Source organism: Empidonax traillii, unplaced genomic scaffold (assembly GCF_003031625.1).
Source record: "Empidonax traillii isolate 1590-97213 ecotype Southwest subspecies unplaced genomic scaffold, ASM303162v1 scaffold80:size1517328, whole genome shotgun sequence".
In the NCBI taxonomy this organism is placed as follows: domain Eukaryota; kingdom Metazoa; phylum Chordata; class Aves; order Passeriformes; family Tyrannidae; genus Empidonax; species Empidonax traillii.
Genome location: NW_020955273.1, coordinates 1100188 through 1122175, shown reverse-complemented (window position 1 = coordinate 1122175; position 21988 = coordinate 1100188). Strand labels below are relative to the sequence as shown.

At 36.7% G+C, this 21988-nt stretch overlaps 1 protein-coding gene across 4 annotated transcripts in view; it reads right to left on the bottom strand.

Annotated features, from left to right (window-relative positions):
- Window positions 1-21988, bottom strand: part of MDFIC (MyoD family inhibitor domain containing) — a 51903-nt gene that overhangs the window by 7375 nt on the left and 22540 nt on the right. For all 4 annotated transcript variants that reach the window (XM_027880946.1, XM_027880947.1, XM_027880948.1 and 1 more), the window contains exon 4: window positions 7455-7730. In XM_027880946.1, coding sequence (XP_027736747.1) covers window positions 7455-7730 — 276 coding nt within the window. The remainder of the gene's footprint in view (window positions 1-7454; window positions 7731-21988) is intronic.

Genomic DNA, 21988 nt, shown 5'->3' with positions numbered 1-21988 from the left:
TTTAAGAGCGTGCACTGCACAGAGGTGAGGCATAAAACTACCGAGCAGTGGCATGCAGCCTTCACACCTCCCACCGATCCTGCAGCATACGGGGTTCATGCACAGCCTCTGCTACCCATCCCCTTTCTTTTGAGAAAACCCATTGCACCCAGGAAAATGCTCCCAGAAAAATAAAAAAGGTAGGAAAATAAACTGACATGTTGCAAGGAGTACAGTTATCTCTAGATAATAGAGCGACTTTTTTTTAGACAGGGGAAAACACAGTTACAAAGCCTAGCATATGTGATATTTTGGCATTTCAAATAATAGCTATCTCTGTTGATCAAGAAACTTAAAATGTTGCCTGATCAGGCAAATCACATCAGTTGCAAAACACATGAAAACTTTCATCAAAGCTTATATTCCAAACTCTTGATACAGATATATCGTCATGGTTGGGCTTCGCGAATGAAGATTTGAGAAGGGCTCTACCCACGCTTACTACAAGCGTGCTGATGGCTAAAAAGGCCAATGCGAGATAGTCAAGTCCGCTTGCAGAAGGCACAGCAGAAAGACTCCCCAGGTGATATCGATATCCAGGAAGCAGGACTACCGCTTCCCTAAGATCGTGCTATATGGGGAACTTGCCACTGGCTGCCGCAAGAGAGGAGCCCCAAAGAGGAGACACAGATATAACCTCAGGAGTAAAATGATCCATTTCAAACATACAGATATACTAAGAAATCTGCTAATTTCCAATACCTAAGACCTCCTTAGAATCTGAAGTTTTCATTGCCAATGCTCATCACTGCAAATACTGAGACTAGCTAGATGCTAGCTAGGCCATGACCTTTTAAAATGGATGCTGTGGGAAGACTTGTTTTTGGTACGGGCCCTGTTTTCCACTCACTCCTCTTAAACAATATATAAATTATCTTCCAAGACTTCTGTGCAGAAAAAAAGGTAAACTTTGCTTAAAACACAGCATTCTTCAAAATGCCTTCTTAAAAAACCACACATTTGCCCATATGATACTACTATTTACCCACTGCCTGACTGACAACTCTGTTCTGATATAACCTTGTCTAACAAAAAACCCCACTGTTTAGCAATTCCTGCTCAGACATAAATCCACTTTCAATCAATTTCTAAAAGTTAATGAAAATTTTTGCCCAAATAAAGAGATTGGCAGGATACTAACAAGTAGCTGCCCAAATGCCACTTAATGCTATGGGATGGATTTCAGAGAGTATGTATGCTTAAAAAACAAAGAAAGACTGAGAGAGAGAGATGGCCAGCAGATAATTTTGCAATACTATGCTATTCATTGCTCTTACCAAATGTCAGTAAATAATACTGATCAAATGACTGAAGAGTTTATAAAAGAAAACTTACTGCTGGTCTTATGTCACTCAAGAGGAAAATAACCCAACCCAATCCTATTGAAAATCATGTGCCCAAAAGGAATGTACAGTTTACTGAAAACAATTTTTCTGTTTATATAAAATTATATAAACCAAAGTAAAACACTCCTAATTCAAGTAAAAGTCTGCTGCTGTGCTAGGACTGCTCACTACTTTCTATGGATATGCACCTAGTGGTTGTTAAGACCCTGGCTTAACATAAAGGGTATTTGCTGGACTTGCTTTGTCTTCAGTTAAGCCATCAGTATCACTTGGGAAACTGTAATAAATTAATGTAGTCAGCAGCATGAGTTAAATAGTGCCCACGAACTCCATGCTTGGATTCAACATCTAGAACAGATGAAGTTGCATTATACTAAAAAGAAGGGGGAGGAGGTGAGGGAAGTCTCATCCAAATGCACCCTGAAATGTTGAATTTTAAACACTGGATTTAAAAAAACCCCACACATTGGGTGAAATTGTTCATCATATCTCTAAGCTCAGCAGCATAAGATATACAGCCCAGAAAGTTGAGGAAGCTTGCTTCATGCTTTTCTTCTGGAAAAGTACGAGTGGCAACTCCAATGTGTTGGCAAGTCTGCATTGCCTGTCCTTTCCCAGAGCTTCACTTCTATGCTGCAGGCTTTCTTTACCTACCTCACTCCTGCATCTAGCCTTATTACACTTCCTAAAGACCTATCCTAAAAACAAAACATTGTAAAGAAGATGCCTTCTAGTGTCTTTCTGGTTTAGAAAGTGTGGGATGGAATGAAGAATAGATCTCACTGTACATAGAGGAGGCAGGCTCATGATCTGCTCAGCATCGTTTAACCATCTACTGTTTCCAAATGAATACACTAGTTGTGTATGCTCAAAGCCTTTTGAATATGTGAAATACCGCATTAAACTCAAATTATCAAAAAATAACTTGAGCTGTGGGAACTTCCCTAACAGACATAGTAACTTGTGAGTTCCCAACTTGACCAAGAGCAAGAGCTCCATTTCAAAACTGAATTGAACCCTGTATTCCCTCTCTCCATCCTTAACTTCTCATAACAGATTGCTTTGATTCAAAAACTGTATAACATCAAGTTTCATAAGTTTTGGTAGGAAAAATTCAGTTTGGTTTTTACAAAATAGTAAGTAGTTACTTTGGCCCTGTCTACCTCCTCAATTAAATTCCTCTTCCATCCCTCCCCCTGCCCAACTTCTTCCCTTTCCTCCTCCAAATCTGCATATGTCATTATTACTTACCTTCCACTACTCTGATACACATACGTAGGTATTCAGTTACTCATTTTTCTTCCTTTCCTGACATCTAAATCTACGTTCTGCTGCCTCACTGTTGTCTCATTTAGATCTCCTCTTTTCTTTAAGTTGCTCTGGACACATATAGATGCTTCTGAACACAGCAGTTAGGCTGTCTTCCTTATTACTCATTTACAATTGCTTTTTCATGTTTCCAAGTCGTTTTTCTCCACTACTCATAACAAGGCAAGACAGTAACAATTCTCATTGTTAGTGGTCTACCAACCAGAATTCTGGACGAACTGTGACACCTATGGCATCAATAACTTAAAATATTATTAAAATTTCTTTGAGTTAATTTTTTTTTTTAATTCCCAATATGTACTGAAACCTATCTAGCACGTTTGAAAAATCTTTAGAACTGAAACAGTGTTTAAAAACTGCTTTTTAAGAGTGACACTCCTATTATTTCATAAATACTTTGGCTTTTTGTAGTGTAAGTAATGGAGCTGAGTAAGATTTCTTCAGGGACAATATGGATTAATAATAGATGCAGAGGAAAAGCAGAGCTAGCGAGTACACTCACACCCTCCTAAGTCTCACTGGATGTGTTTCTAAACAGCATATTCTGGAATGCTGACACAACTGCATATGACAGAATCACAAAATATTATGAGTTGGAAGGGACCCACAAAGATCAAGTCCAAATCTTAAGTGTATGGCCTGTATAGGGATTGAACCCACAACCTTGGCTTTATTAGCACCATGCAGTAACCGAGCTAATCCCAGGGTCATATATACAACTGACTCATTTGAAAAAAGGAGGTTTTAATGCTTTTATACTACCGCTACCAAAATTTCTGCTACATTTTAAGCATTTCCAATACAGCTTCAATTCCAAAAGTTCATAAGATGTGACCCACAGCAGAATGAGATTTTGCAGTTGGAACAATTAATAAGAGTTCTTAACTATAATGGGGGAAATTTGGGGGGATCGAGGACTTCACAGCTTGCATTAGAACTGTCTAGTACTTTGGAGGCCAACAAGAGCACTACTGACCTTCATGGGAAGATGAGATATTCAGGGTAAAGTAACACTGAACTTCTTTTAGTTTTCTAGTGCATATACAGAAACGTGCAGTATATGAAGCAGCACGCTACATTTTAAATAAGCATGAGTCCAAATAAGCTCCCACACAGAATGGATGGAAAGCCCAAATGTTTCTTGATTCGATCCTGCTTCAAGCCCTTCCAGGCTTTCTGTTCTGTCAACAGATACGATATTTTAGAGCAAAGTAAGTACCAGACCTGGACTTCCCTTGCATTGCAAATAGCTGTGGTGCTCCAGAAATGTTCATATCTTGTCCTTTAAGAAGAATCAAGAAGAATGCAGCTTTTGGAAGGGAATAAGAAAAGGTGAAAAATATTTTCTCTTTTCTATGTTCTAAACAACTTGACAACTAGAATTCTCACCTCTCTTCCTTCTGAGGACATTATCTCTTTCTTTTCTCTGGCCACTTTCCTTCACTTGATTTCAGCTATTCTCCTGACTGACAACAGAGCAGAACACTCAGGGAGGGAGACAAGGCAGATGCAGTGAAAATTCAGGATGTGTATTTTCAGGTTTTAACCTGAAAATTAATTAATCTATTAATTAGAAAATCTATGAATTAATTATTAAAACTCTATTAATTAGATTACAAAATCCAAGATGTTACACAAGAAATAGCAAAAATAAAATTAATAGAAATATCTATAAGTGTACAAGTTTACCTGCACTTCTTTCTACTAAAATTTTCTGGATGTCACATTAAACTAAGTTGGTGAGTTAATTCAGGTGATCCATCATTCCATACTCACAGTTCAAAATAAATATAGGTTGTCTCTTTCTCCATAAGACTACATAAGGTACTGCATAGAAGTTATATTACTATATAGATGTATCCAAACACAAACACACACCTTCAAGTAAATTCAAACCCAGCAGCTCTTCAGCAGTAACCAGTGGCTTATGAGGTTAACATAGTACAAGTTAAAGCAAAGCCAAGCAGTTAAGCAATATTGCAAATAATTTCCAATCGTTTCCTATCTTTTCCATCTTCCTGTAAGTCTTTTCAATAGTTGCTACAGAAACGTCATTGGATCAGACGAGGCAATGGCTCAGAAAAACGTCTCTTTGCCCATAAAAGTATGATTCATCATTCATCGAAGTTATAGAAGTTAGGTTCAAATTAAACTATGTATACCATTTTGAAAGAGTGTCTATGCAATCCTCAGTCACTGAGCTTACTGATATACCCTTCTGGCTTGGTATAGTTAGATGTATTAATCAAATATATATATGTATATATATATATATATATGGTTCAAATGCAATTAAACTCCTTCGAACAAATAACCTGCCTAATTATATAAGGCTTTTTTACCAGATATCAGAGAGCAGATCTTCCAGAAGTAGTCACAAGGGGTTAACATGACTTATAGTAATAACAAAATTATTTTTAAATTATGGATAAATCAATTTCAATTTGTATTATTTTATATATATATATATATTATATAAATATTTAGATATTTCAAGTGATCATTGCTAGAGTCTCTGACTGTGCATTTTATAAAAGACACTGTGGGATGATAGGACAGAGAAAGTATGTAACGATACTTCCTGCAAGGCAACAGCTTGATAAGAGTATTCCTTATAGCTTATAGTTGCCCCATGAAGCCCCCATAGGGTACATTAAAAGCTGAAGAAACTGTCAGAAGGGTTGTACATGTGTGCATGCAGATGTGGTTGCACAAATATAAAACATGTCTGTCAGAGAACTGCAAAGTAAAATAAATTTCAGAAACAGAAAATTATTTTAAAAAACAAATATTCTCTTTTTGGCATATCCCAATACACCAGACATACTTTAATCATTGCACAATAAAACTTGTGCTTCAGTCAGATTAGTTAACAGAAAACTTAGAGCTGCAGACATTAGCAGCACTGGTCAAGCTATTGAGAGCATATATCCAATTTCCCACTTTCAAAATTAGAGCATTAGAACGTTAGATGTACAATATTAACTATATTTAATTTTAGCTATTAGGTGACTCAAGAAACCAAATGTAACAGTAAGAATTATCCTGTATCTGTACTTTGACAACACAATGCAATTATCTAAATTCTACACATATATGCCTTTAAAAATAACAACATTTCTGACTGTACATAAAAATATTGTAAGTTTCAGGCAACTAACCCAATCATGTGTTGGATATTAAAATCAGACGTTAAAGCCAAATCTGAAGGTATCTTATTAATTTTCTTCTCAAATATTCAGTAATTTGACATAATTTTTTTTCATGCTTACTAAACAACAAAAAAATCCCATCAACTGTACTTATTACAATATAATTTTAGAAGAAAAAAAAGTGTTTGCCACAATTAATTGTATAGGGGAAAGGACAGGGAAGGCACTGTCTCTTTAGAACTCTGCAGGTGTTTTTTTTTTCAGAGGTTGAATTTCTTAAATTCAGAGGCCTGCGCTTTGTACAGTCATATGAACAGATCTGGGTCTCTTAAGTTTTTTTGAAAGTGCACTGAGGAAAAACATATAAGAAAAATATCAGGCTGGAGGGTGAACTCCATATAACAGAAACTTCACATAACAGAAAAGGGAATACAGGAAGTATGAAGTTGTGATTTTGGAAAGAAACATTAGAGGACTGAAAGTACAAAAGAAAAATAACAGTAGGTTCTTGAAGATAAACATAAAAATAAACAACAACAAGGGAGACCAGCCCATGGAACAGTCTGAGTGAAGCCATTCTTGATATCACTACACAGATTCACTGAGTAAGTTTGAGTGAAGTAGTTGAAGTCAAGAGAAGTCACTCCACTGACATCAGTAGACTTCGTTCAGGCCACTACATGCAGTCCTTCTGATCCCTCTTCCTTTCATCTAGGCTGAGAATCCTCCCCATTTCACTGAACAGTACTGTCTCCCATTTCTTTAAGAATCTGTGTTTGTACCCATGGTCTGGAGGGTTTTTTTCAACCAGTCTCATCTATGCCTGCCTCAAACCAATAAAATTTACAGCGCACCTGTACCCTTCTCGTAATGGGCAATAGCAAAGCTCATCGAGTATATTAGTGCTAATGGGAAGGCAGTGGATCAAGGAGAGACTCAGGAACTCTGGGACCATGAGTGTAATTGCAAGCAGTGAGAACACAGAGACAGAGCTAAAACATAAGGGAAATTATTTATTTCTTCTTATTTAAGCTGTGCAGAAGGACTATGAAGCATTTTCGTGCACATTATTTACAGCCCAAATATAGCATAAGGCATGCTAAACACTGAAGGACAGGTTGAAATTTTATTATCTAGTGTTCAGACTTCATGGTTAGCCAGGATATCTGTTAACAGAATATTTCAAAAGCAAAGTCTACCCTCATGGAGCCTACCATTACTGGATTTAAATATTTACTATGCTTTGAACTAGTAGTACTTTAGTGTTTTTTTCTGATACATATGTGACAATGTTGACAGGAGTTTCTATCAGTTCAGGATACTAACTACAGAGACTTATCCATTATCAGACGATATTGATCAAATGTTTGAAAGCAAGAACTCTCCAATTGCTTTCCTTTCCTTCAAATACTTACTATTTTCTTTTGGGAACGAAGCATGTCTTTTATTATAATGGGTTCTATTTGCTTCTGGAGCATGAGTTCACACACTTCAATTACTTTCAGTTAATTGTGTAATGTTTGGTGAGAATGGGGCTTGGATGGTCTTTATTCAGATTGGGGTTTTTAAATTAAGAATATCAGCTTACCTTCTGGTGAAGTACCTGGCTTTTGAGAAAATACAGAGCTTATTTTACTCTTCTTGCTGCTGTTGCTGTTGACAGACAAGGTGGATTGAATTTTTCTGTGCATTTTTTCTGAAACAGGAGCTGAAAGTGTTCTGTTATCTGCAGGCATGTGCTTGACCCCGTTGTGAAGTCCACTTCCATTACTCAGACCCACGTGGCCATTCTGGATTTTGCCACTTTCTTCCTCACCCCTTTCCAGTGCTGAAGTATTTGGCTGAGGCAAACGTTGAGGTTGCGCTTAAAAGGAAAGAAAGAAAGGGTTAATTTAAATTGTAAATTGATAACTGAACATTTTAGGCTAGACTGGGAATGGAACTGTCATTGCTCTTATTGATCTAACTACAGACTGACAATTTAACATTCCCCCATCAAAAAAAGAAAGCAAAAAATATCTCTAAATTAAAAATATTATTAGGCATTCAAAAAGCATATCATGTATGCATGAGGCCTAGATTCCCCATTTGGCACTGCAAGGAAAGGTTTGCAAGACTCTATGAATTACACAGAGAGAATAAGGCAAGCAGTTTGAAGAAAGGAAAAAGTGTGGCAAACAAAGTAGCAAAACTGAGATAAACTTGTACTAAGGGAGCCAAGTGAATAATGGTGGAAATACAATCAAATGAGAGAAAAAGATATTGGAGTGAATATACAGACCGCAGTACCAGAAGTTAAGTTGCAGGTTGGTCAACCTGTCAGTCTTCAGAAAATAACCTTAGTGACACAGTAGGGGTCCCCCAACACACAGCCATCACAGACCAGTATATTAAAGAAGAATGGGAGTATCCAGGTAACTAACAACATTTTGAGCTTAATTCATAAAGATCATGGATTGCTGGGAAGTACAAAACCAATCAAAATCTGGTTTTAAGGAGGAGGTAACCAGAAGGCACATGCATTCAAACAGTTGTGGCAAGCCAGAGTTCCCTCCTTCATATTCCTCAACTCAGAACCACAATTTTAGAAATAGCTGTAGTGGGCCAGTTGGGAATTTAATGGCAACACACTGAAATGGTCAAAGATAAAAAAAATACAAAACTTGTTAAGGCAAGAATCTGCAGTGACCTAGTTAAGACTCTGAGAGTACATGTTATAAACTCATTCTAATGAGTAAGCATGAAACTTGATCATTCTCTGTTGAGCTACTGTATCAATAAAGAAGCATAACTATAATAACATAGAAAAGAGACTGCCTGTGTATTTAAAGTCTGTAACCAAAGAAAAGATGCAGGGTTTTTGTTTTTTTTTTTTTTTTATGTAAAGCTTTGTAATACAAAAGTGATTTCAATTTGACAATTCTTATTTAGAAAAAAATGCAGACTTCATTGGAAAACTAATTAAACTATACAAATAGTAACACACCAAAATTTCACAATCAAAAAACAGGCTTAATCACCTCTCCTAATCAAAACACTACTGCATCATGCTTGGACATAAAGAGGTTTTCAGACAGTCCAATCTCCAACTATTTATAAATTTTATATCAAGGAGAAAGTCTAGATTCTACTAGAGACTCAACTGAAGAGAAATTAGTGCCAGGGGTAAAGAAAAACAGTGCTGCAGTTCATTCTCTTTTCAGATGGTTCACATCCATTTTCAGATGTACACAATACACAATAATATATATACTACATTGTGTCCAAGGTAATAAAACAGATAGATAATTTTAATTAGTTCTCTTTAAAAAGAAACATCTCCAGCGATCACTTCAGGTACAAGTCACCAAATTTTCAGACAAATATGACTGGGTCATATAGACCAGCATGGTCTATAAAAAGATTCTCAGTTCTAAATTTGCCTAACAAAGTCTCAATGCTTCCCTTTTATTCAAGACACTGACATCATTCTGAGATTGCTGCCTCCAACTATCATAAACTTTTTCAGACTAAACTTCGTACCAATCTTAAACTTTACATCCTAGACACATTCAACAGGCGAATAATTTAAGTATGAAATGGTTCATTTTTTTTTCTTACCATTTGATTTTTTTGCTCATAGCCACTAAGATTTTCAGAAGATAGACTTGACTGCCCACATCAATCTAGGTCAAAGTAACCATGCTTGAACCTACTTGACTAAAGTGATAATTTTCTGTTTCTGCAAATAAAGAGAGGGCTGGAGGAAACATTTAGGTTTTAGCCTCCCCAAAGATTTTACAGGGAAGACAAAGATTAAAGATCATTCACTTCCATTACCAGCAGTAACTGCTCACAAACCTCCAAGCCAACAGAGCAGGAGTAAAACATTGATACCTGAACAATTAATTGTTGTCCAAAGACTTTTTTATTGACAATGCTGAAAATGCTTCTTCAAAGCTTCTTCTGATAATGCTTCTCCTTCAATTTTGCATTAGTGTTTGCAAAATCTACAAACAGAAGCAAGGCACTTTCTTCACTTTGAAATTGAATTTGTAGTATATATTTAATGAACTTCTCCAGACTTATATAAAGGTCCCAAAACAAATTTTTTAGGGAGTTTTTTCCTGTATGAATAAGAATCATTAAAAATATACTACCAGGAACCCTTTGTGTAGATTCCCTTTCCATGTATGTGGAAAATCTATTTTGTTAAAAATCAAGTCATTCATTCCATTTTAAAAATAGGCAACAGAGAGCTAACCACAGTCAAAAATATCTGTCAACATCAGAAATCAAAATTTTACTCTCTAAAATTCAGTGTTTACGTCCATAGCACCCAAGAAGTTTATTTTCATTATCTCACTTAAATGTAAATTGCATCATTAAGGAACAGTATTTTTCATGGTCCATGTAATGATGCTTCCTCAGTCTGCACTGCCTATGATCCCCAACTGTGAAGTGGTGCAGTTGCAACAATAAAGTAGAATTACCGGGGAGGGGTTAACCTTCCTCTATAAACAAAAGTTATTCTATACTATTCTAAAAGACTATTCTAAAAATTCTGTGTGTCTGATGCCGGTTTCTAAAACTGGCAGTTACGACCTTTTCCAAGCCAGCTAAATTGGTGGTGGCAGCTTACAATTGTTTGTGTATTTTGGGGTCTTTGCTATGATACAATAACTTGACAAATTATCCAAAATTCAATCTTAAAAATTAGATGTGTTTCTGTCAAATTGTGGGTGAATGAAAAGTCTTGGAATATCTAAACAATTTTGGTTTTGCTTTTATTATTATTTTTACTAAGGGTTTTGGAGTTTTCTATGTTTTTCTAATTTTAATTTTTTATTAACTTATCCTGTTCCCAAAGTACTTGAGTCTTCTAGCATTAACATACAACTTTTTAGCTGACTGGCTTTACACTATTCAAATGTTATATCCAGGTCAAATCAAAATGGAATAAAACCCCAAATGGATTAGTTATCTCAATTTAAATTTATTTTAACTTTATTGATAATTTTGCACTAGGGAGACTTGAATATTATGGTTAAAATACACTTGAAACCAATTAGGAACCATATGACCGCATTCTAGCATAAAGAACAAAAGCAACTGACAGATTAAACCACAACCACCTCAGTTTAAAACAGAAATATTTTTACCTTATTTTTAAAAGGTTGTGTATATCTTAAAAAAAAAAAAAAAAAAAAGGTGTAATATGAGGAACGACACAATGCTTCTTAAAACACAGTGATACCCAGGGACTCTCACTCTCTCTTTAATGATCCACTGCTCTCATTCAGCTGTCTTTCTTTTTTCAAATCTTTACATATGTGACAGCTCTCAAAAGTAGACCATAGACCATCTGGCATTTTCCGAGGTGTAACTTGTGCAAATTCAGCTCTACTGGGAACACAATGCTATCTTCTGCCTGCGTTATAAAAGATACAATAGAATGTAGAACTTATGAGTTGTTTTGAATTATTCATTTTTTGCCTGTATATTCAAGAAATTTTACAAACTCTGCATTTTGTACTACATAATCACATGCGTTAAAGGTACAAAGAAACTTTTTGACACCTCTTTTCTACAGAAAGATGGCATTTTGTTTGATATCTGAACATTCAGCGCCTGTTATATCATTCTAAACAGACCGTGTGCTGCTACAAAAGATCCCATTTTACACTCTATGTATGAGTAAAAATTTTATTCTTGATATTCAGTAACTAATGCAATACACATCAAAATTTCAAATATGTGTTGGATGAACACTCAGCATCTTCAAATCAGGATGGGACTGGTCACTTACTATATGTTAAAGATTTAAGAAAAAAATCATTCCTCAGACAACATAGAAAAATTGGCATTTCAAATATCCACAATGAGTAGTTTTAAAATGTCCTAGGAAATACTGTGCTTTTCAGGTTAATATGTTTTTAATCTTCAGCAAAACCAGTATATTTAAGTCAATATTTTATACAGTGCTAACACTAGTGGATTTTCAATAAGAATGATAAATATTAGATTAATGATTCAATAGACTGAATCTTTTTTGATAGGAAACTAGCAGATAATGTAGGTAATAATAACTGTACAGGAATCTGCTGCCTGTGGAAAAGCAATAAAAAGTCAATATATTGCTATAGCATACAATTTATTAGCATGTTTCACGGCTTCTTTGTCATTGGTTTCCTTGCAAAGTGGGCCTTAATACAATAACTTCTGCTGTTATATAACTAACTTTACATAACAATTTAATTGTAAGGTTACTATCTGGTGAATTTGAGTAGTAAACATTTATTATGGCTTTGAAGTAACTACGCACATTCTCTTTCAGACTGTAAAACCCTTAGCACCCTTTAAACAAATATGCACATATATATGCACCCTGACCAAACATTGTTTTTACACCTTGCAAAGCACCAGCTAAGAAAAAATCCTGATGCACCCATTTAACAGAAAAATGTATGTCAACAGAGGGAAACTCTCAACCAAAAGAGGACAGTCTAAGCTATCATTAAGGATTTTAGACAAAATACAAAAACAAACATGCACTGAATGCAGACTCTGAGTCAAAGTAAATCAAAAGAAAACATCAGGAGGGAGAAAAGAATTGAGACAGATAATTAGTAGCCTAATCACATCAAAAGCAATTCCAAGGCAGCTGATACAGATACCCGTGGAGTTTGCTAGGCCGGCCAATGAGCCTGATTGGAAAAATACTTTCCAGTTTGCAGCCTGGGTTATCTGACTACACACCCAGAGAGGTAAGAATGCTGTTTACCTTCATCTATGACACAATAGTTTATGATAACAAAGGCCACAGAATCAATATTTTTGCAGGTCAATGAGAGAGGAATAAAATGCTCAACTCCTGGGTGTAAAAACTGTATTACTGAGAAAACGCAACATATCATTTCACTTGACAACATTCTCAACATTTCTCTGCTCCCAAAACAGCTACAACCACAATAAAAGGATGATCTCCTTTTTGGAAATACAGAGGTCCTGACTGGGTCCATTAAAACTGAAAGCCAAGACCTACATGATAATTTGAGCTGGAAAAACTGTTTGATCTCAGTGGTAGCTGCTCCTCCATCCTCTGCATGGATCACATGGAAATAGATCATATGTAATGGAGGTAAGAATCAGACCTCCGTTTTTTAACAGTGCTTCTTTGTAACACCAACCTAAGCTTAAGGGAAAAAATAAAGCAGGTGATAGATAGTCAAGAATTGCACAGTAAAACCAGGGGCTGCTTGGATTCTAGAGTAAAATTAAGGAGATTCTAAATTGCTTCTGGAAAAGACATAAATCCGTGAGATATAAAAGTCAACATTTCCAACTGACTAGCAAAAAATCTTACCTTTTCAAAAATATTACATATTGTATGAATTATACACTCAATAGACATAAAATTTCAGTGAAGCTGGGAAAACTCAAGTATCTCAATCCCTCTCCATGCCCACTTCCCTAACTAAAATCCTGACTAGTCTCTACACGATCTTCAAACTACATCAATAGTTTTCTCTGCCTAGCTATCCAGAATATTAACATTCAGATTACAAGATGTACCTCTGAGTCAACCTGTGAAGTAGCTTTTGTCAGCAATTATTTTTGAATATTTTCTGTGACATAAATAGCATATACTGCAGCTACCATATCACAGAAGGCATACATTAACTAAATAACAAGGTACCATCAAGGCATCATCTACCTTTAAAAATCATTTTTTCACACTGAATTTTTTATACCATGCTGACTTTACAAGGAAAACAAAGTACCAACTAACAGCATCTACCACCTTTTTAGAATTGCTTCTTGTAAGATGTGAGGACATCTTCAAAATGAATACAACATATTATTATGAAACAAGATGCCTTTTGTAATGAAAATACCGTAGTAAAATTGCTGGTACGAGTTTTACAGGATCCACACTGAGAACACTTTGTTAAAGTACGTCTGAGAACACATCCAGGGAACACCTGGTATAACAGCAGTGAGACTGACAGAGGACAAAGGAAAAAGACATTGTATCCCATTAGCTCCTAGTTGGTGAAGGGTGGACAAGAATGGCAAACACGTGTATGTATGCATGTTTATGGGTTGAGAAGGCAATACAAGTGCACAAGACAGTGCCAAAAGTACTCTTACATCTGTGCAAAGACACCAAAGCCTTCCTTTGGAAGCACTGCAGGACCTTACACACTGTTTGAAGGGTTACAGGAATTGTATAAAGATGTCTTTGACATACCCAGAAAGATCCAGTTACCACAGGGAAGCATGAAAAGGGCTGGTAGCCAGAGGTTTACAAAGGTGATAAGCATTCCCACTGAAAATAGGGAGTGAATTTCTCTATTTACAAATCCTCTTTCCTGATGTGATTTTGCAAAATGAATAAATGCCTGCTGATTAACGATAGCAACAGCAAATTTTTAATCTTTGTTAAACTGAGTAAATCCCTAAATTTTTTAGTTACCTATCTTGTAACAGTTATCTCAGAATCAAAATACCCTTTGGCTTCTAATTACCACTGGATTGTCAATAAATTCTCCTTCTTTATCATACACATATCTTGCTGTTATCAGCAATGTTTTTTCTGAGACTGCAAATATTGGCAACTATGATAAGCTTTACAGATGATCTGGAAATTCTTGGTAGATCATAATATAATTAGAAATAAAGATAATTCACATAATGCAATGATTGTGAAGCTACATCTACCTAAAGTAGACTATAGTTCTTACTGTATTATAGAGTTTGTCACTTCTTGAGAACAAAGAACAGGAATCCACCACAGAAAAATACAAGAGCCAAACACAAACCAGGGCATTATAGGTAACAAACGCCCATAAATTTAGGAATAAATTTCTATATAAAGCTGTGTTCAGAAGTGGGAAATTTTACTGCAAGCTTTCCACTTGCAACGTTTATCTATCCATTTTTCTTCTCTCACATTCTGTTAGGACTGGAAAAGAATTGCACTGTATTCGCTCTTACGTTTCATAGCATTACAACTATATATGGCAGTGGTAACAGTTTCACAGAGGTGGAATGGCAGATTTACTCATGGTCACCATTCTAACACTCCTAGGGCATATTTATGGTGTTTAGCATATTCACTACTACTGCTGCTAGTTTGTTGTTTGTTGGGTTTTTGTTTTATTTAAGGGAGTTTTTTTAATTAAAAGTGAAATGCTTAGTTATTTTGTTCCATATTTTCTACACAGATAATTTATTAATCTAATTGGCAGAGGTTTTTGATTGTTTTTAAATCTTGCTTTTAAATGCCCAGTGGCTTGTAGAAACTGGATCTGAGAACAAAATAGTCAATGAATTAAGAATCAGAGAATTAGCTTTTTGTTAATTCTTAAAGCGATGAAATCGATCTATTTCTCCAACACAAATAACTAGTACTTTCATAAATGTAAAGACAGTCTCTGAAATGCTATGGGATACAAGGGGTGCAAACCCAATACAATCCCATCTGATTGAGGAACAGAATGCTTTGCTTTTGAAGCTCTAATTTTAAAAGGCAGGTTAATTAACCACTAGACACACACACACACAAAAAAAAAGGTAATCCAAGCTGTTGGCATGACATTACAGTAGTTATGCAATTAGTACCTACTACAACATGTAGTTATACCATTGTATAAAGACACACTGGTGTCCCATGGAATTTAAGACATTAAGTCAAATATTTGAAACAGTTTTGATGCACCTTCACCATTGTATTACTTGTTCCCAAATCAAATAATAAACATCAAAGAGAAGCTACAAACAACAGGATATCACTTGCTGGGTATTGCCTCATAAGCGGCACAGCAGGATGTACCAGACAGGAGCGATAACCTCAATGTCATTAACAGCCATAACCTGAGCAAGTGCACAAACAGGTCCTTTTGCCTACAGCATCCCCTGCTCCCTTCCTCAAAACCCCAGCAACCACTGACAAACTAGACACTGTTTCACTACAGGAAAGAATGTGGGATGGTGAGGCAAACAGCTTCTCAAGGCTAGCCTATTCACCATTTGCCTCTGAGTGAAAAAATATACAGAGGTCGGGTTTATTTTCCACTAACTATATATACTGAGTTTTCAGATGTCAAGATTACAGTGCTCAGCTAAACTCACACAGAAAACACACATAAACTAGCTGTGCTTGGTTTTAAAAAGAACATGAAAGCAAATGCTTGGAATGAGTAATTCCTTTCATGTTCACTGCTCCCTTGATTTCTACTCCTCACTCACGTAAGTAACAGAATTTCAGAAGATCCCAAAAAGTGTTCCATCTCAAGTGTGACCACCTGCTCTCAGTGCACTGTCTTTTTTAATCTCTATAATTGTAAGTAATACCCAATGTTACTATTAATAATACTAATCAGATGCAGAAATAAAAAACAGGAATAAAGACACGACAGCAACAAAGAGAGGATAATATAAAAAGGTATCAGGGAAACACAGTAGAGTATCCGCGAATATCAGTACAAAACTAGAAGCAGATACATTGATAACTGAGTTTCTGATTCCATTGCTGAACTTATTTTCTCTCTGATACTCTTTCTTGCAATTTATAGCTGATGCTAAGTTTGGCATCAGCTTATAGCAAGTTCAAGAAAACCAAAGAAAGAAAGCAAGCAAGCACAACGGCAAAGAAAATGGAACAGGAGAAGCAAATGGATGGTAACTATGAGGAACAGTGTAAAACTTAGGATTTTACATTATTAAAAAAATAGTAGAGCAAAAACATCAAAAGAAAAAAGAGCAGATAGCAACCACCCAGAAAAAGACAGCACTGGAGGGGAAGGAGACAAAGGGAAAAAATACATAGTGAGCTGAGTCACTTCAGTCTGTGAGGGCACAAAAGAGTATGGAAGAAGAAGCAAAAAAAATCACAAGCAAAATCCCACTAGATCTGAAGTATTTGCTACAAATTTTATAAGTAAGAAAAGAATTAAATTATAAATCTTAGTTGATAAGCAGTGAAATAAAACAAAGATAATAGATAATAAACACATCATACTTATACAGTGATCTAGCGCTGAACCAATAGCTCCCCTTCTGCTTGAGGTCAGAGAGGCTTCTGGAGCTCAGGCCAAAAATCAGTCACATTCAGCAATAGCAGCATAATGGAAAATGAAAATTCTGTTTTAGAAAGCAGGGTGAGGACTTGAGGTCCACAACAATAACTCTTCATGACCTGACTTTTCATTACTACAGACTGCATAGTTAGTAGAGTGATTGTCAGTAGGAGAAAAAAGATGTGGAAACGTAGTAAAGAGAGCAACAAGTGTCCATCCATTTCCTGATCCTTAAAAAGCCAAGTGTGATGAGAAAGAGAAGCAGCATGGATCTGCACAGACAACATTAAACACACTGAGAAGGGTTAGACTCTGATATGGACGTCCTTCAGCTACAGGAATTCCCTCATGGCAAGCAGGTCGCAGATGGGCTCAGGATCCTCTTCACCAATCCACATGGCTGCTATGCCTGTGGGCAAGATGAGTGGGATTCCCCATCCCAAAGAAGTCCAGGGACTCCAGATTTTGATTCACACACAGAAAGTCCAGGCAGAGCTACTGTCACCAAAGCTGTCTCTTGGGCTGCTCTGCGCTACTAACACAACAGCTTGGCATCACGATGAGCTAGAAATGAGAGCTCTTTTTCCTCTTTTGAACTAACTGTTTTGGTGTGCCTTGAGGTGATATGGCACAATCTAACCCAAAACACAGAATCACAGAATATGCTGAGTTGGAAGGGATCCACAAGGATCATCCAGTCCAACTCCTGGCCCTGTACAGGACCATCCCCAAGAGTCACACCATGCGCCTGAGAGTGTTGTTCAAATGCTTCTTGAACTCTGTCAGGCTTGGTGCTGTGACCACTTCCCTGGGGAGTCTGTTCCAGCACCCAACTACCCTCTGGGTGAAGAACTTCTTTCTAATATCCAACCTAAACCTCCCCTGACACAACTTCAGGCCATTCCCTCGGGTCCTGTCATTGGTCACCACAGAGAAGAGATCAATGTCTGCCCCTCCTCTTCCCCTCACGAGGAAGTTGTAAATGCAGTGAGGTCTTCCCTCAGTCTCTTCTTCTCCAGGCTGAAGGGACCAAGTGTTGTTCACTTGGTCCCTTCAGCCAGTTGCTCCTCATACAGCTTCTCCTCAAGGCCCTTCACCATCTTTGTTGCCCTCCTTTGGACACTCTCTAGTAGTTTAATACTTTTTTTATATTGAGGTGCCCAAAACTGCACACAATATTCAAGGTGAGGCCTCACCAGTGCAGAGCAGAGTGGGACAATCACCTCCCTTGACCAGCTGGTGATGCTTTGCCCGATGCCCCCCAGGACACAGTTGGGCCTCCCGGCTGCCAGGGCATTGTTGACTCATATTCAAATTGCCATCAACCAGGACCCCCATGTCCCTTTCCGTGGCACTACTTTCCAGTATCTCATTCCCCAGTCTGTGCAAACATCCAGGGTGGCCCCATCCCAGCTGCAGAATCCAGCACTTTCCCTTGTTGAACTTCAAATATTTGGTGATTGCCCAGTCCTCTAATTTGTGGAGCTCTCTCTGCAGGGCCTCTCTGCCTCTGAGGGAGTCAACAGCTCCTCTGTTTTGTGTCAGCTGCAAACTTGCTCAGTATCCCTTCCAGTCCGATGTCCAAGTATTTTATGAAGATGTTGAGCACAGGGCCTAAGATGGAGCCCCACAGAACCCACTAGTGACAGGCCACAAGTCTGATGTTACCCCATTCACTATTATCCTCTGTGCTCTACCTGTGAGCCAATTGCTCATCTACAACATGCCATGTTTGTCCAGAAGGATACTGTGAGAGACAGTACTGAAAGCTTTACTGAAATCTAAAAAGATTACATCAACTGGCTTCCCTCGATCAAAATGCTTTTTTGCAAGCTGTAGAAATAAGATTCTTGAGAAAACACTTTAAAAAGTCCTCTTATCAGAATCCTTGAAAAACTTAAATTCTCTTTTTTAGTTTCCTAGATTCAAAACCACTAGCAACTGAGGACTAAAGCCTGCATTTCTGTATCACAGCTCACTGCCATTTCCCTTCCCCACCTCTCGGGCAGTTTAACTTTGTTCTACTCAAAACTAGTAGTTTCATCTGCTAAAGGGAAAGGCAATGGTATTTATCAGAATATAAACACTTTTCAACAAAGAGATTTGTTTGCTCAATTCAAAACTGAATTCACTTAGCACGAAATCATTGTCATCAATACTTAGCACAAAGGCAAATGTTTTTTACTTAACTGCTTATTTACTGTGTTATAGAAAAACGACCTAGGAAGACCTCTTTCTGACTCAGCTGGAAAAACCCACTCATCCTGGCCAGTTTTCATACACAACCTCCATTACACGAATTCAATATAGTAAGAAGAAGAAGGAAAAAAAAAAGCTAAATGAACTTTTGCCTGCTGCTCGTGGGCACATCCCTTCACGCAGCACAGAAGTCAGAGTGCTGACAGTGCCTGGTGAAGACTGAACTTCCTGTAGTAATGATGCATTTGGTTTCCTGAAAGGAAGCAAATCATAAGCTGCTCAAACAATTCACAAGAAAGCTCTGATATCTAAGCCACACAGTTACAAATCTGTCCTGCTAGAAAAATAATGTCCAACAGCTACAAGCACAAAAATTCAGAGAAATAAATGCATTAATGCAAAGAAGAAAGTTTCATATTAGCTGAAGTAACAGATAAAGTGTCTTAATGGAATGAAATCACCTGTACAACATTTTTCTTTCATTCCACAACTGAGTGAAGAATTCTGATTCTTCACTCTGTTCATGAAGCAAGATATAATTCTCTATGAAATTGTTATGCCTAAATGATATAAACATAGTAGAGGCCAGTAGCACCTGCGAGTCCTTATAACTGCAGAAGTGACTGAATAAATCAGTAAAATACTAGTTTTTATCTCTAACATTCAGATGGGAGCTATTCTTACTTCAATATGTTTAAAAGCATTCAGCAGTACACCTGAAGTAACTTCAAGTCTCTATTAAAAATATTAAAAATATTTCTTTCAACTTATAAAACTAAGTAATTTGACCCACTGAAGTTTATTTAATTTACTCTTTGTTTAAAAATACCTATAAGTGGCATCTAAATTTGAATAAGGCCCATGCTTGGAATTCTGGACTAAAAAAGGATCTTTTTTTTTTCTGAAAGTCTTTTGTTTTGTCTTATTTAGAAGACAGACTTTCTTTATCTTTTTGCACATTAATCACAATTTACTTTTAATGGAGTGCAGATACAGCAGTGGAATCTGTGCTATGCCAGTATTATTCACAGTACAGAAAAGTGTCCATTTATACATTTAAAAACATTTTGTTACAAGGATTTGCTATAAACTGAAGGATTTCACAGAAAAGAAACAGCATTTTAAGTGAAAGTATTAGAATGTAGCTACTTTTCTTTTATCCTTTTGGAATTCTACAGCTTTAAAAAGTCACAGCTGAGTCGGCAAGCATCTCTTACCCCAAAAGATCCAAAATACAGCAACAATCTCATAGTGAAGACAGCAACTACATCAAACTCAAACAACCTTCTTTTGCTGCTTACACAAGCCTCCAGCCCCACAAAAGCATTCATGGCATCATCAGAAACAGCAGCCGCTTGACCGGGCTGGTGATGGGTGAGACAAAAGTGCTGCCTGAATCCCTCTGTGCTGGGCAGATGTTCTCTGCTTGGGAAACGTCTCAGCCTCACTTCTTGCATTTCTCGGCCCCAAACAAAAATGCTTAGGAAGTGACTGCTCCAAGAACAGAACCCCACTGTTTTCAATACTACCTTCTCCACTCTGCTGAAGAGTCACATCTTCCATTTTATTTGCATTGCTGTCATAGCCCTGCCTTAGGAGTTAATTCCAGCACCCTTTTCCTTAACGTTCCTTCAGCAAAACTGGCTACATTTTATTGTGCCATAACATTTTCTTAGAATGATATAACTAACAACTCATAACTGGAATGTTTCTCTACCCCCTTATTTTTAATTATGATAATTCAGCCAAAATTTTCTGTTTCTATACAGTGCAGTACTGAGAAGCCAAACTACTCAAAAATCATCAATATTTTATGTTTAAATACATCATTTTTATTAGCATCCTTAATTTTCAGTCTTTATCTTTCCACTTTTGTCAGTAGCTACAAACTAGGACAGGGTTAATATTTTTTATTTTATGAAAATTTAAATCTCACATAATCTCATGATTAGAAGCCAAGTTTGTAGTGTATTAGAAAATTTTACTTGGATTCTTTTGCCTGAATTGCACAGTATTTTTTCCTAATGTTTAATTCACCGTTAGTTCTCCAATAGTCAGAATATTTATTCTAATAAGAAGGTTCATTGCTACTTACAAAACAGCTTAAATGTTGACGTTAACACACAGATGGTGAAACAGGCTTTTATACTGAAGCACTTTAAAAATATTTCCAGTCGGTCTCTAAGCCCAACCTTACCATCATTGCTTATAAATATGTCACTGTAATTGAGAAAAAAGTGGGCAAACAGAAGAAAAGGACTGTTCAAGCAAACAAACAAACAAGAGGGAAAGGTAGTGCTAGAGAAAATAACATAAAGAGAAAAGACAAAAAAATGGCCTAGAGTCAGAATTATAATAGGGATGGGTCAGTCTTTTCTATTTTTACTTTATAAAACAAATGTGGGGAAGAGGATGCAGAATAATTTATTAAAAATGGGAACAAACCTTCAGCACTCTTCCAACTTTGACTCCACCCTGATAGCCACCACTCTCTACCATATCCCTCATATATAACCTTTACTTTCTTCCAAAATTACCCCAAAATCTAAAAGATTTTTTAAAATCAAAACTTTGAAGTGCCATTGCATTACAGTCTTGTGGAATGTATTTCTATCTTTAAGTTTTGAATGCAAAGTGTATTATTCTGTGAGAACCTTCCCTGTGCTACCAAACAAATCTTTCCTCCTTTTCCATAAGGACTTGTCCCACAAATATTAATGACCTGAACTTCTTGCCCTATTTCAGCTATGCCAGCAGAGTCCCTGGTGTGGATGTGATAACGAACAAAAGCTTTTGCCAGGTTATTTTCTCTTGTTCAGCGAGGGAGCACAGCACAGCAAATGAGGTCTTGCTGTTAGGC